Source organism: Lampetra planeri, chromosome 65, assembly GCF_965212315.1.
Source record: "Lampetra planeri chromosome 65, kcLamPlan1.2.h2, whole genome shotgun sequence".
Lineage (NCBI taxonomy): Eukaryota > Metazoa > Chordata > Hyperoartia > Petromyzontiformes > Petromyzontidae > Lampetra > Lampetra planeri.
The window spans coordinates 2,714,699-2,728,288 of NC_136171.1; the positions used below are offsets into that span (position 1 = coordinate 2,714,699).

The window sequence follows — 13,590 nt, forward strand, 5'->3', positions numbered from 1 at the left end:
GACAGCTTTCCTTAGAGCCTAGTCTCATATGGGTTGGACCAGATGACGCCTTTTGGCGGTCTATGCAAACATGACTCCTTGTAAAAGGGTGTCAGTTTTGTTGCCAGATAGAAGGGTAAAGAACCAATTATCATTAATAATATAATCATCACACATCGCGTGCTGACTTAATGTTAATTCACGACTGTTACCCCCCCCCCTTCCTGCCCCCCCTGCCCCCCCCCCATCCCTCAAACCCAGGTGGAGAGGCCGTCCCCGCAGCCCTCGCCGCTCACCTCTCCCATCATGCACCGCCGGCGGCCGCCCCCCGAGCCGCTCGTGTCGGAGTTGCCCCCCGTGCCCCCCCGCCTCGACCTCCTCCTCCTCGCCCGCACCTCCGGGGGCGGGGGGGGCTCCCCCGCGGTCTCTCCGGCACTCTCGCCCAAGGTGAGACGCCGAGGGGGTGACGTCGAGGGGTGACGCAAGGGGTGATGCGAGGGACGACCGTGTGGGCATTGACGAGATGGGTGGTGCATGGGGGGGGGGACGTTGGTCTGGTTCCCCCACGGTCACCGCAGTACTCTCACGCATGGGTAGGGGACGGGGGACACCAAGGGGTGACACCAAGGGGTGACGCGAGGGACAACTGTGTGGGCATCGACGAGATGGGTGGTGAAATGGGGGGGGCCGTAGCTCCCTGAGAGGCAGACACGCAAACTCCAAATATACAGCAGCATGCGAAAGGGGGTGAGGATCGAACCCACGGCCTCCCGCATAGCAGGCGAGGTAGTTAACATCTCCTAGCCACCGTGATGATGATGAGAGAGAGAGAGAGACATTCAAACTCCAAATATACAGCAGGCGTCAGGGTCGGGATTGAACCCGCGACCTCCTGTAGACCAGGCGAGGTAGTTAACATCTCCTAGCCACCGTGACGCTCCAACACTCATCGCAGTCGGGGCGTGGGGGGGGGGGGTGCAGTGCGGGGGGGGGGGGTGACATGAGGGTGCGAGCGATGGGCAACATCTGTGGAGCGAGGCAATATTTTTAGACCGGGGTTCTAATAACCGGGCCGCCCACGGACCGCAACATCCGGCCCAGCGAAGGCCCCCCGGGAGTGGCCCACCAAGAAACTAAAATGGGCACCCGCTTGTACAGACGTCCGAAATGGGGCGACGAAGGGGGGGTGGGCGGCGGTGGCGTTTTGGCGCTGTCCACCCCACCCACCCCGTCGTGTTGCCGCAGCGCCGGCCTTCATAGGTGCCTCTGCTACACGCAAACAGCACTTGCCCCACACGGTCTGTTGAGGCTACACGGGGGGGGTGGGGGGGGGATCTTTTGTCTTGTGTATGTTCGTACGGGTTGCTCTTAAAAGAGCTTCGAAGCTGATCCTGTCTGCGTGTCTGTCCGTTGAACTTCTTTCGCACCGTACGTAGCCGACCGTGCTCAACGGAGGTGCGGAAAAAACATTGTGCGTGAAAGCGTGTTTGTGTGTTTGTGCGTTCTCTCTCCCCTCCCCTGCTCCGCACGGCTTTCCTCTGGCTCCTCCCGTTGCCTCCAATGGCTAAAGAAGAAAATAGTTTCGTGTTTGATTCCCGTGCGGGCGATTTCCGGCAACCAAAAATAACAGGAAGGGACATTTTTTTCTTTCTCCAAATCCCGTAAAGTAAAAACAACTCGGTCTTTCAAGAGCCTCGATTCCAACTTTGGTGAATACGAGAGACGGTGGGTCCCGAACAAACAAACGTCACGATGGCCAGCGGCTTCTGGCTGTCCATCTAACAGCGCTTCTGCGGCCGTCTGGAACGTGCTCTTCGCTGGGAGCTATGATGTCACTTTTAAATCATCATCTAGATTGACAGTCATTTTTATTCCAGCTGCTTGTTGTACTTCCCCCTGCTTAGCTCCGATTCTGCATACAGGAACTCTTCGACTTACGAACAAACCTGTCCGTATGTCCAGTTGTCTGTTCGGACCGAGAGTCGTAAGTTAAACTTCCGCGCAATAGATGGCAGTGGTGGCATCTACATCTACAGAACTTGAAGAACCAGTGGCATCTACGTCTGCAGAACGTGAAGAACCAGTGGCATTTACATCTGTAGAACGTGAAGAACCAGTGGCATCTACATCTACAGAACGTGAAGAACCAGTGGCATCTACATCTGCAGAACGTGAAGAACCAGTGGCATCTACGTCTACAAAACTTGAAGAACCAGTGGCATCTACATCGACAGGAGATTATACAACTTTTAAAGCCACTCCCCGTGTTTAGTGTACACGCCGTACAACGCGTTTGGAATCGACAGGAGTAAAGTTGGACTTGCGAACGAATCGACTTACGAACAGGCCTCGTTCGTAAGCAGAGGGAGTCCTCTGTGCAATGCAGGTGTCCAACCCCTGGGCTATTAACGATCGGTTCGCCCTCTAGCGGCAATCATTGGAATTGCCACTCAAGAATCCCCATTCATTTGAACGGAGGTGCAGTAGTTACTGCTCGGTCTTGCGATGGAAGCGAGTTGGGGATTCCATTCATAATTCCTGGGCTCTCTCAGAGTCGCCATTCATTTCAATGGAGACGTGTGAACGAATGGGGTATGATGAAATCTTGTCCATAATCGAGTTTTTTTTGGGTTGGATCGTGTCAATATAAAAGTGTCGTCGTTAAACCCGCCACCACCCGACACAGCGGCCAGTGCTCCGGATGATCGCTGCAAAGTATGATCTGTGTTTTGATTTAGTGTGCTGATCTTAAAGGTGCATTGAAAAATTTGAATACTCCGATTGATGCTCCTGCTGTTGTGGAGTGACTCATGCAGCCAGCTATGGCTACAGGGTTTTGGTAGTACATGTTGTTTATGCCATTTATTGTGAAAATTCCGTCACAGTTCCTATGATCACTGTTTCATTGCTTTCATGGCTTTATATTGGTGATTTCGAAAAGTGTATTGGTTTAGCCATGTTTGTTGTAGTACGGAGTAAGACTGATGGCCTTAATCTAAGTTGTCTTGTTGTTGTTGTTTGACTTGCATCCCACTGGGATTTTTGCACACAGCGTTGGTGTACGGTGTTTTTTCTGCAATATTTTGTTGTCTTTTCTTGGATTTTCTGTTTGCACTCGGTCACATATTCACTTTAAGATGTTTTTTTGTTCATGTTTTTGTTTTTTGCGGTTGCACCCGATTCAAGAGCCGAATGGCTCACAGGGCTATACCTAATAAATTAACTTGAACTTGAACTTAGTAAGGTTTGTCATGTAAACAGGGCATGGCAATTCGTTACTGGTACAGCACACCGGTGTGTTGGAGAGCAAATCCACAACATTCACAATTTGACTACTCGGATTGTAAATGCTGTGAATTTACGAATTGGCACTTTCTCTTCACGGGACAAACCCTTAATAATTAATTGGCTGTGTCGGGTGGTGGAGACTTTAACGACACGTTTATATTCACGCGACCTCACCCAAAAAACCCTCTTATGGATAATATTGGCCGCGAAAGCCCTACTACTACCACTACTGCGTGTTAAATTGATGACGTGTTGACGCATCTCTATCTCCTCCCTCTCCTCCCCATCAGGGCTCCCCGAACGCCGCTCGCAAACCCGACGCCTTCCCTCCGGCCGTGACCCCCCGTGCCCCCCGCCACCACCAGCCGGGTGGCTGCTCAGCGTCGACGGCAACGACCGCCCCCCACCACCACCACCACCACCACCACGGCGCACCGCCCCCGATGCCCTCCTCCTGCTCCTTCCCCGCCTCCCTCTGCCCGACGTCGTCCGCCACGTCCTCCTCGTCGTCCTCCTCCTCCTCCTCGTCGTCCTCGTCGCACCAGCGGCGCTCCTACCACTTCGAAGTCGCCCCCGGCTCCTTCCCGACCGCCCAGATGTTCCACCACGAGTTCCACGAGCTGCCTCCCGTCCATCCGCCGCCGCCGCCGCCGCCCCCGTCCCGGCCCGTCCCTCCGACCCCGCCGGCGAGCGGGGCGGGGTCGGAGCCGGTCGGCGCGGACTCGGCCGGAAGGGCGTCGCCCTGCGGCCGCGTGGGCGGCACCGCCGCGGCGGCTGCGTGCACCGCGGCTGGTACCGCGGCCGGCGTGCAGCATCAGCAGCAGCAGCCGGCTCAGGTGAGTTTTGCGAGGCCGTTCCCGCCTCTCCCTTTCGTGTTGGGATGGCGAGCTCCGGTCATCCTCGCGACGCAGATGCCGACTTGCCGTCCGAACAAAGGCAGTGGTCACTGCTGCCCCTTGCGGCCGTCTGGAACGCGCTTCTTCTTCCGATGTTCGGAAGCCACTGGGAGCTACACTGCACTTTTAAATCGCCAAGATCTGCTTGTTGTTGTGTGTTAGTTTGTTATCCTTGCCCGCCCCCCCACCCCCCCAGCGCACCTCCGATTAGCGCGGTTGGCTACGTACGGCGGTGCGAAAGAAGATCAGCATACGTACAGCATGCATGCAATTACGTCAGTAATAATAACAACGATGATTATTTTGATTTGTGCCGCCGACGCATGGTGCCCGCTTATCGCTCACGTAGAGAGGGGGAGGGAGGGCGACTCGGAGACGCTGGGAGGAGGGGGAGGGAGGAGGAGGAGGGAGGAGGAGGAGGAGGAGGGGGAGGGAGGAGGGGGAGGGAGGGAGGGAGGAGGGGGAGGGAGGGAGGAGGGGGGGAGGTGGAGGGGGAGGAGGGGGAGGGAGGAGGAGGGGGAGGGAGGAGGAGGGAGGAGGAGGGGGAGGAGGACCCGCGGGCTAGCGGAAGGCAGCCACACGATCGAGATGACAGCCGATTCATGCGACGCTTGTCTTACCCAGTAAGGCCTCGCCGAGTCTCGAGACTCTTTTTTCAAGAGGGTCCTGCCAGGCTTTTGATTTTCAAATATTTTTTCTTCTTGAGCACTGATATGTTGTGTGTGTTGCACGTGTGTGTTGCGTGTGTGTGTGTGTGTTGCGTGAGTTCCGTGTGTTGCGTGTGTGTGTTGCGTGTGTGTGTTGCGTGTGTGTGTTGCGTGTGTGTGTTGTGTGTTGCGTGTGTTCCGTGTGTTGCGTGCGCAGGGGAAGCTGTGCCCTCAAAGCTTCAATGACTACGAGCTGCCCACGGCACCCCCAGCACAGCCCACGGTGTTGATGTAAGACTCCACCGGCGCACCGCAACCACGCGCGTGTGCCTGTGCACTGCCAAAGGGTCCTCCCTGCGTAGCCCGCACTGAAGGACGTTGGGTCAAGTGCTGTTAGCGCTGGGGAGACAAAGGCGGCCGAACGTGGTGTTGGCCACGCCACCCCCTCAATGTTTGTGTGCCGTGCCGGCCTTAATAAGGGTGCTCGCCGAACGGCGAGCACACTGAAAGACAATGCACCATCAGAGTATGAGAGCTCGGGGTAAGCATTTACACCATTGGTACCTCATTTGCCAGTAAAAAAATATGATAATTGGTTTTTTTGTTGCCAGATAAAAGGGTAAAAAAAACAATTATCATATTTTTTACTGGCAAATGAGGTACCAATAGTGCCCGACCTTATTACAGACCAAGTCAGATCTTATTGGTCACCCCGTGCTCCCTTATGAAGTTCAAAGTCCCATCACAAGTGAGAGAAACACAAACAAATAGACGATTTTTTCTTTCTAGATTTGAAGCTTTCGTGACTGCAAGGATGCATACTCTTAGGTTTTTTCGGTAAAGTCACGTAGGTGAAAAAATAAAATTCAAATTAATAAAAGAAATAAAATAAAATAAAAAATCACGACGTTTCGGAGGCAACACAAGTCTCCGTCATCAGGTGGGACCATCACAGCTAGATTTACTACTTTTATTAATTTTAATTTTATTTTTTACCTACGTGACTTTACCGAAAAAACCTAGACGATTTTTTATTGTTATTCTTTTTTGCCCGTATCGAAACGGCCGTACGCCGTATGGACCTGATAACTCAATTTCCCTGCACAAGAATACGGGGCAAACCGTACAGGTATGCAGGCTATGCAGGCACGCCATGGGGGGGGGGTTGTGTGTGTGTGTTGGCGTCTATTTTGCATCACGGTGAACCGGCGAGCGGACTTAGCTTCCTATCGGCCTCGCCATCAAATTCCACGCGAGGCAAATTACTCAACAGCACTTACCCGCCCCACATCCTCCACCCCCCCACCTCCACCCCCCCACCTCGACCCCCCCCACCTCCACCCTCCCAATCTCGACCCCCCCCCCACATCCACCCCCCCTCACATCCACCCCCCCACGCTCCATTAAGGCTACGCGGGGCTGACCCGCACGCGTGCATGTGTGTGTGTTACCCCTTGGCTCAGCGTGTGTGTGTGTTCCCTCTGGCTCAGCGTGTGTGTGTGTTCTCCTTGGCTCAACGTGTGTGTGTCACCCTTGGCTCAGTGTGTGTGTGTGTGTTCCCTCTGGCTCAGCGTGTGTGTGTTACCCCTTGCTACATCGCGTGTGTGTGTCACCCTTGGCTCAGCGTGTGTGTGTGTGTCCCTTGGCTCAGCGTGTGTGTCACCCTTGGCTCAGCGTGTGTGTGTATCACCCTTGGCTCAGCGTGTGTGTGTGTTCCCCTTGGCTCAGCGTGTGTGTGTTACCCCTTGACTCAGCGTGTGTGTGTGTCCCTTGGCTCAGCGTGTGTGTGTGTGTCCCACTGCTCAGCGTGTGTGTGTGTCCCTTGGCTCAGCGTGTGTGTGTCACCCTTGGCTCAGCGTGTGTGTCACCCTTGGCTCAGCGTGTGTGTGTGTCACCCTTGGCTCAGCGTGTGTGTGTATCACCCTTGGCTCAGCGTGTGTGTCACCCTTGGCTCAGCGTGTGTGTGTGTCACCCTTGGCTCAGCGTGTGTGTGTATCACCCTTGGCTCAGCGTGTGTGTCACCCTTGGCTCAGCGTGTGTGTGTGTCACCCTTGGCTCAGCGTGTGTGTCACCCTTGGCTCAGCGTGTGTGTGTGTCACCCTTGGCTCAGCGTGTGTGTGTGTATCACCCTTGGCTCAGCGTGTGTGTCACCCTTGGCTCAGCGTGTGTGTGTGTCACCCTTGGCTCAGCGTGTGTGTGTATCACCCTTGGCTCAGCGTGTGTGTCACCCTTGGCTCAGCGTGTGTGTGTGTCACCCTTGGCTCAGCGTGTGTGTCACCCTTGGCTCAGCGTGTGTGTGTATCACCCTTGGCTCAGCGTGTGTGTGTGTGTCCCTTGGCTCAGCGTGTGTGTCACCCTTGGCTCAGCGTGTGTGTGTATCACCCTTGGCTCAGCGTGTGTGTGTGTTCCCCTTCGCTCAGCGTGTGTGTGTTACCCCTTGACTCAGCGTGTGTGTGTGTGTCCCTTGGCTCAGCGTGTGTGTCACCCTTGGCTCAGCGTGTGTGTGTATCACCCTTGGCTCAGCGTGTGTGTGTGTTCCCCTTCGCTCAGCGTGTGTGTGTTACCCCTTGACTCAGCGTGTGTGTGTGTGTCCCTTGGCTCAGCGTGTGTGTGTGTATCACCCTTGGCTCAGCGTGTGTGTGTGTGTTCCCCTTCGCTCAGCGTGTGTGTGTGTGTGCGCGTCACCCTTGCCTCAGTATGTGTGTGTTACCCCTTGACTCAGCATGTGTGTGTTCCCTCTGGCTCAGCGTGTGCCCGGATGAGCGGGAGATGCCCGAAGGAGCAGAGGTGGTGGAGCCACCGTCGGTGCCGACCTCCTCCTCCTCCTCCGCCGCTGCTGCTGCCGCTGCTGCTGCTGTGTGGGGCGCCTCCTGCCCCAGGTGCTTGCCCACACAGAACCCCACGCGCCCACTCGCAAGCGGTGGCGAGATGTTAGCTGCCTCGCTTGGTATACAGGAGGTCGTGGGGTCGATCCCACAGTCGCGAGATGTTAGCTACATCTCCTGGTCTACAGGAGGTCGTGGGTTTGATCCCATGGTGGCGAGATGTTAGCTACCTCGCCTGGTCTACAGGAGGTCGTGGGGATGATCTCACGGTGGTAAAATGTTACCTCGCCTGGTATGCAAGAGTTCGTAGGTTCGTTCCTGACAAAATCCCTGCTGTATATTTGAAGTTTGCGGTGTTTCTCTCTTTCTCCCTCCACATTTATAATCAACATCACGTGTTCTGAATATTTGGCTGCTATAAATTCCCACGTGATAAGCCACGTGCTCGAGCTATCACGTGTGACCAAGCCGCTTTTGAAAAAGAGCTACGTAGCTCAGTGGGACTTTCCTGGTAAAATAAAAATTGCTTCGTTTTATAGTTTAGTTTCATGCATGAGTAAGCAGAGCTCAGAGAGCATTGCAATATCTGGGACACGGTCCCACCATCGTTGAGCCCCTACGTCAGGCGAGGCCGCGTTGGCTGGGTCATGTAGCCCACATCCCCAGCCACCGCATGTCCAAGCAGCTTCTGTTTGGCTGGATAGAGGGGGGCTACACGGGCGTGGAGAAGAGATGGAGCTGATGCGGTACGGGAGGATTTGGAGCTGAGTGGGACTTGCCGAAGATGAGTAGTTTTTTTACTAAATAACTCGATGGATACGCAAACAATGTCCGTCTCGCTACGGAGAGACTTGCGCAGAGATCCATAGACTCAGATAGGGACCCATAGACTCGCTTCGAAACCCATAGACTCACATAGAAACCCAGATTCGCATAGAGACCCGTAGACTCACATATAGACCCATAGGCTTATATAGAGACCCATAGACTCACATAGATGCTGCCGACACTGAATTTCGAAACCGGACGATTTAAACCAGCGGTTCTTCACCTCTACTGCAGCCTTGCCACCCCCCATTGCTCGAGACCTGGTCTCCCTGAGTCTCAATCAGGACTCTGACCCTGAGACCCGGTCTCCCTGAGTCTTAATTAGGACTCTGACCCTGAGACCCGGTCTCCCTGAGTCCCAATCAGTACTATGATTCTGAGACCCGGTCTCCCTGAGTCTCAATCAGGACTCTGACCCTGAGACCTGGTCTCCCTGAGTCTTAATCAGGACTTTGAATCTGAGAACCCGGTCTCCCTGAGTCTTCACCGGGACCCTGACCCTGTGACCCGGTCTCCCTGAGTCTCAATCCAAACTCTGGACCTGAGACCCGGTCTCCCTGAGTCTTCACCAGGACTCTGACCCTGAGACCCGGTCTCCCCGAGTCCCAATCAGGACTCTGATTCTGAGACCCTGTCTTTTCGCGCTGATGTTTCAATCAAGCCTCCTGCAATCCCAAGATTTCGCCGTGACGTCGCCGCGTGTTTTTTCTGCTTTTACCTCTCACACAGGGCCGATTTTGCGAACCAGACCTACAGCACAGTCTGCAAACGGACAGGAGGTGGCGCTGCAGACGCAACGCAACAGCCACAGGCTCACACGCAAGAGGGTGAGATCGGTGTGGGGGGGGTGCGTGTGCGAGTGTGTGTATGTATATTTGTACGGGGAGGGGTGGTGCAGCGGTTAGCGCGCTGCGCTACGAACCCGGCGACCCGAGTTCCATTCCCGCTCACGGCCACAAACACCAGTGACGGTTATCTGAACCGGTCCTGGGCCTCCCCTAGGTCGACTCATCCTCAAATGAGTACTTGATGCAGTTTTTAAACATCGCCACGAGGGAGACAAAGGCGGCCGGGCGTGGTGCTGGCCACCCATCCCCTCGTGTGCCGTTCCGGCCTTGATAGGTGCTGCTCACTAACAGCACTTGCCCCAACAGTTTGTTAAACAATTAAACTAAACGTTTTTTTATTTTACCAGTTGAGGCCCCACTGAGATATGTAGCTCTGTTGCAGAAGCGACCTGGCAATCACAAATCGTAGCTCAACGAAGTGGACTTATCATCATCACGTGGAACTTTATAGCAGCCAGATGTTGATTCTACATGCGGAGGGAAAAACCGGAGGACCTGGAGAAAAATCCACGTGACCAAGGAGAGATAGAGACACGCAAACTCTAAAAATGCAGCAGCAGCAGGCGTCAGGGTCTGGATAGAACCCACGACCTCCTGCATACCAGACGATGTCGTTGACATCTCCTAGCCACCGTGATGATGATGAGAGAGAGAGACACCGCAAACTCCAAATATACAACAGGCGACAGAGTCTGGATCGAACCCACGACCTCCTGCATACCAGACGATGTCGTTAACATCTACTAGCCACCGTGATGATGATGAGAGAGAGACACCGCAAACTCCAAATATACAGCAGACATCGTCAGGGTCTAGATAGAACCCACGACCTCCTGCATACCAGACGATGTCGTTAACATCTCGCTACAATGGCTCCCCTCAAGGCTACGTGGGGGAATCTTCGTCTTTTGTGCCTGTGTGTGTGTGCCTGTGTGTGTGTGTGTACAGAGAGCCCTTACGACCTCCTCCCGTCGCCCGTCCCCGCCGTGTTGAGTCACCGGGACCTTCCCGAGGGGACCTGGACCCCCACCGTGGGACCCGGCACGGCCGACACTGACCCCCCCGCCAGCCTTCCAGGCAAGGGTGACAGCCTCGTTCGCACGCAGTGAATGTTTAAGGAACGAAACACCGGTGGACTTCTCCACAAATGTGTGGCTGTCGCCTGGCGAAGCCGGCTGTAGTCGCTGGCGAAACGTCACGGTGCTCAGATTGTAAATGTCGTGGCTTGGCTCTCCAACACGCGACCGGTGTGCTGTACTAGTATACTACACTATACACTACTATACACTACACTATACACTACACTATACACTACTATACACTACGCTATACACTACACTATACACTAGTGCTGTACTAGTATACTACACTATACACTACACTATACACTAGTGCTGTACTAGTATACTACACTATACACTACACTATACACTAGTGCTGTACTAGTATACTACACTATACACTACACTATACACTACACTATACATTACTATACACTACGCTATACACTACACTATACACTACACTACTATACACGGTCTCCCAGAATCCCAATCAGGACTCTGATTCTGAGACCCGGTCTCCCTGAGTCTCACTCAGGACTCTGACCCTGAGACCCGGTCTCCCTGAGTCTTCACCAGGACTCTGACCTTGAGACTCGGGAAGACCGGGTCTCAGCATTAGCTTACTCATTGGCTTTGCCATTGTCATCATGAAACCCTCGAGAAAGAGACACCCGGACCCCGGGGTTCATTCTTGTTATGTCACAGGTCACATTTGATTTCGTTTAAACCCCCCTTTTTTTTTCCTTCTCTCCTTCAGATGCCCACCAGGCCCCAGCCAGGCCTCCGAAGCCTCTACCTCGCCTGGCGGTTGACTCGAACCTCACCCCGGGCCTCGAGGCCTCATCGGCCTCTAGCCGGGACTCGGGCCTACCTACTTGGGACTCAGGCTTAACTAGCCGGGACTCGTGCCTACCTGTCCGAGAAGCAGCCGTCACGAGTCGGGAGGCAAGCCTTACGGGATCCTGTCGAGAAATGGGCCTACCTAACCGGGACTCGGGGGGCCTCGCTAGCCGGGAAGCAGGCCTCGCCGGAACTGGCTCGGCCAGTCGACACGCGCCCTCGGCCAGTCGAGAGGCAGGCCTGGCGGGTTGGGAGCCTCTTCCGCCAGGCCGAGACCAGCAGGCGAAGATGGACGGAGAGATCGCGAAGCTGATGGGAGAGGGCTACTCCTTCGAGGACGTCCGGCGGGCTCTGGGCATCGCCCACAACGACGTGGTGATGGCGAAGAGCATCCTGCGAGAGTTCGTGCCGCGGTCTTGACCCGCGAGTGCCCCGGCGCGTTTGGCTTCGGCGGTTTCAGGCCCCAGCGGTTGTCCCCCCCCTGCTCCCCCACGCGCCCCCCGCTCGCCGCCCCCCCCCACTGGTTAACACCGCGGGTGTACTAACCACAAACTCGACCGCGGCGGACGCCCCGCAGCGAAGACGTTTTAAAAAAAGAGATCCGGCGACGTCGCTCGACCGCGGCGTGGTTTAATCGACTGCTCGCAAAATTACTTTGTTGGTCAGCAACAACAACAACAAAACCACCACAAAGCGACGTCGCCACAGGTTGGGGGGAGGGGGCCGCCCCGGGGGGGGTGGGGGTAATGGGTAGGTACCCCTTTGGCTAAGACTGCCGAAGAAAGGGGGGGCGTCTCTGGACGTACACCGCTTCTTCTTGGGAGGCGCGGCATCGATGTTGAGTTGGCGACGACGGCGACGATTTCTACGCCCGTTCGGGGCGGCGTTCGTGACGGGAGCCTTGAGCGCGGCGAGCGCTCGGCACGGAACGTTCCTTCTCCTTCCCCTCCACCCTCCGGCGTAGGCGGCGCCGTTGTTGCACCGCGCGGCTCTCCCCCCACCCTAGCGCGATCTCGGTGGTGCGGAAATCGAGTTGGGAAGGGGAAGGAGAGAGGAGGAGGAGGAAACACAAACACGTTGCTTGGAAGAACGGTGTCACCGAAGAAGGTCCCCCACCCCACTGCCGGCACGGTGGTTGGCGGCGAAACGTCGGACATGGTGGCGGCGCGCGGAAAGATGCGCGGAGTCGGGGAGAGCTCGTCCGGGAGAAGAAGGAACGTGATTTTGCGTTGTTGTTTTATTTGTTGTTGTTGTACGTTTGCTGTCACGGTGCCCTGCTCCGAGCAACGCCTTGGGCATTTCGAAACTCCCACCGCCGCCCCCCCCCTAAACCCCCACCACCCCCACTCCGCTAGGTTGGCAGTGCCGCCGCCGCCATTGTTGTTTGGCGGGGCGAGCGACGCGTGGGTGAGCGTGGGTGAGCGTGGGTTAGCGTGGGTGAGCGAGGGTGAGCGTGGGTGAGCGAGCGCGTGTGTACATGTTGCCGATGTGCGTGTGAATGCAAAGACACGCCGGCGATTGGGAGGGTGACCCGAGGAAGATAATAATATTTCTCACATTTATTGATTACTCCAGAGTAAGTAAATTAACGCCAATGTAATCCTGTGTTCTGCCGTTTAAAAAAAGAAAAAGTAACAATCTGATTATCGTATTATATTGTGTTTTTGGGGGGGGGGGGGGGGCGGGGATGTTGGCTCAGTGGTTGTGGTGGTGGTTGTGGTGGTGGTTGTGGTGGTGGTGTTGTTGGTGGCCAGCGCGCTCCGAATCGCGATCCAGAATCCTGCCGGTTTGACTCCATCTCTCCCCGGCACCTCCACCCTTCGTTTCCCCTACGACTGTGGAGGGCTTGCTAATCGTAATCTGTGTTCATGAGTTGCTGCTAACTGCCCCCCACCCACCACCCCCACCACCCGCACCTCCCCCATTTACCCGAGCTGCTGACGTAATAATTCCCCATCTTTTTAATAGTTTTTTTTATTATAACTTTTTTCTGAATTTTTAAGCAAATCACACAAAGCAATCGACCGTCGCCCACCAGGCATTCGGGCGATAGGGGACTACTTACCGAACGCCGAGTAATCGAATCCGCCTCCGCCTATCCGATCAGAGCCATCGCGACGGGGGATGCCGATGCGTTACGTTCAAAGTTCATTTATTAGGAATAGCCCTGTGAGCCATTCGGCTCTTGAATCGGGTGCAACCGCAACAAACAAAAAACAAAAACATGAACAAGAAAACATCTTAAAGTGACTATGTGCAAACAGAAAATCCAAGAAAAGACTGCAAAATGTTGCAGAAAAAATCACCGTACACCAACGCTGTGCAAATATCCCACCCTGTGCAAATATGTAGACGTCCTCGGTGCCGGCCGCGTT

The 13,590-nt window shown here is 55.2% G+C and overlaps 1 protein-coding gene across 1 annotated transcript in view; it reads left to right on the forward strand.

The window, feature by feature from the left end:
• LOC144737180 (uncharacterized) overlaps nucleotides 1-11,635 on the forward strand; it is a 48,621-nt gene extending 36,986 nt beyond the window's left edge. The window contains exons 10-16 of the mRNA XM_078619902.1: nucleotides 241-426; nucleotides 3,558-4,103; nucleotides 5,028-5,101; nucleotides 7,558-7,689; nucleotides 9,193-9,290; nucleotides 10,260-10,394; nucleotides 11,133-11,635. Coding sequence (XP_078476028.1) covers nucleotides 241-426; nucleotides 3,558-4,103; nucleotides 5,028-5,101; nucleotides 7,558-7,689; nucleotides 9,193-9,290; nucleotides 10,260-10,394; nucleotides 11,133-11,635 — 1,674 coding nt within the window. The remainder of the gene's footprint in view (nucleotides 1-240; nucleotides 427-3,557; nucleotides 4,104-5,027; nucleotides 5,102-7,557; nucleotides 7,690-9,192; nucleotides 9,291-10,259; nucleotides 10,395-11,132) is intronic.
• Nucleotides 11,636-13,590: the final 1,955 nt, after the last annotated feature.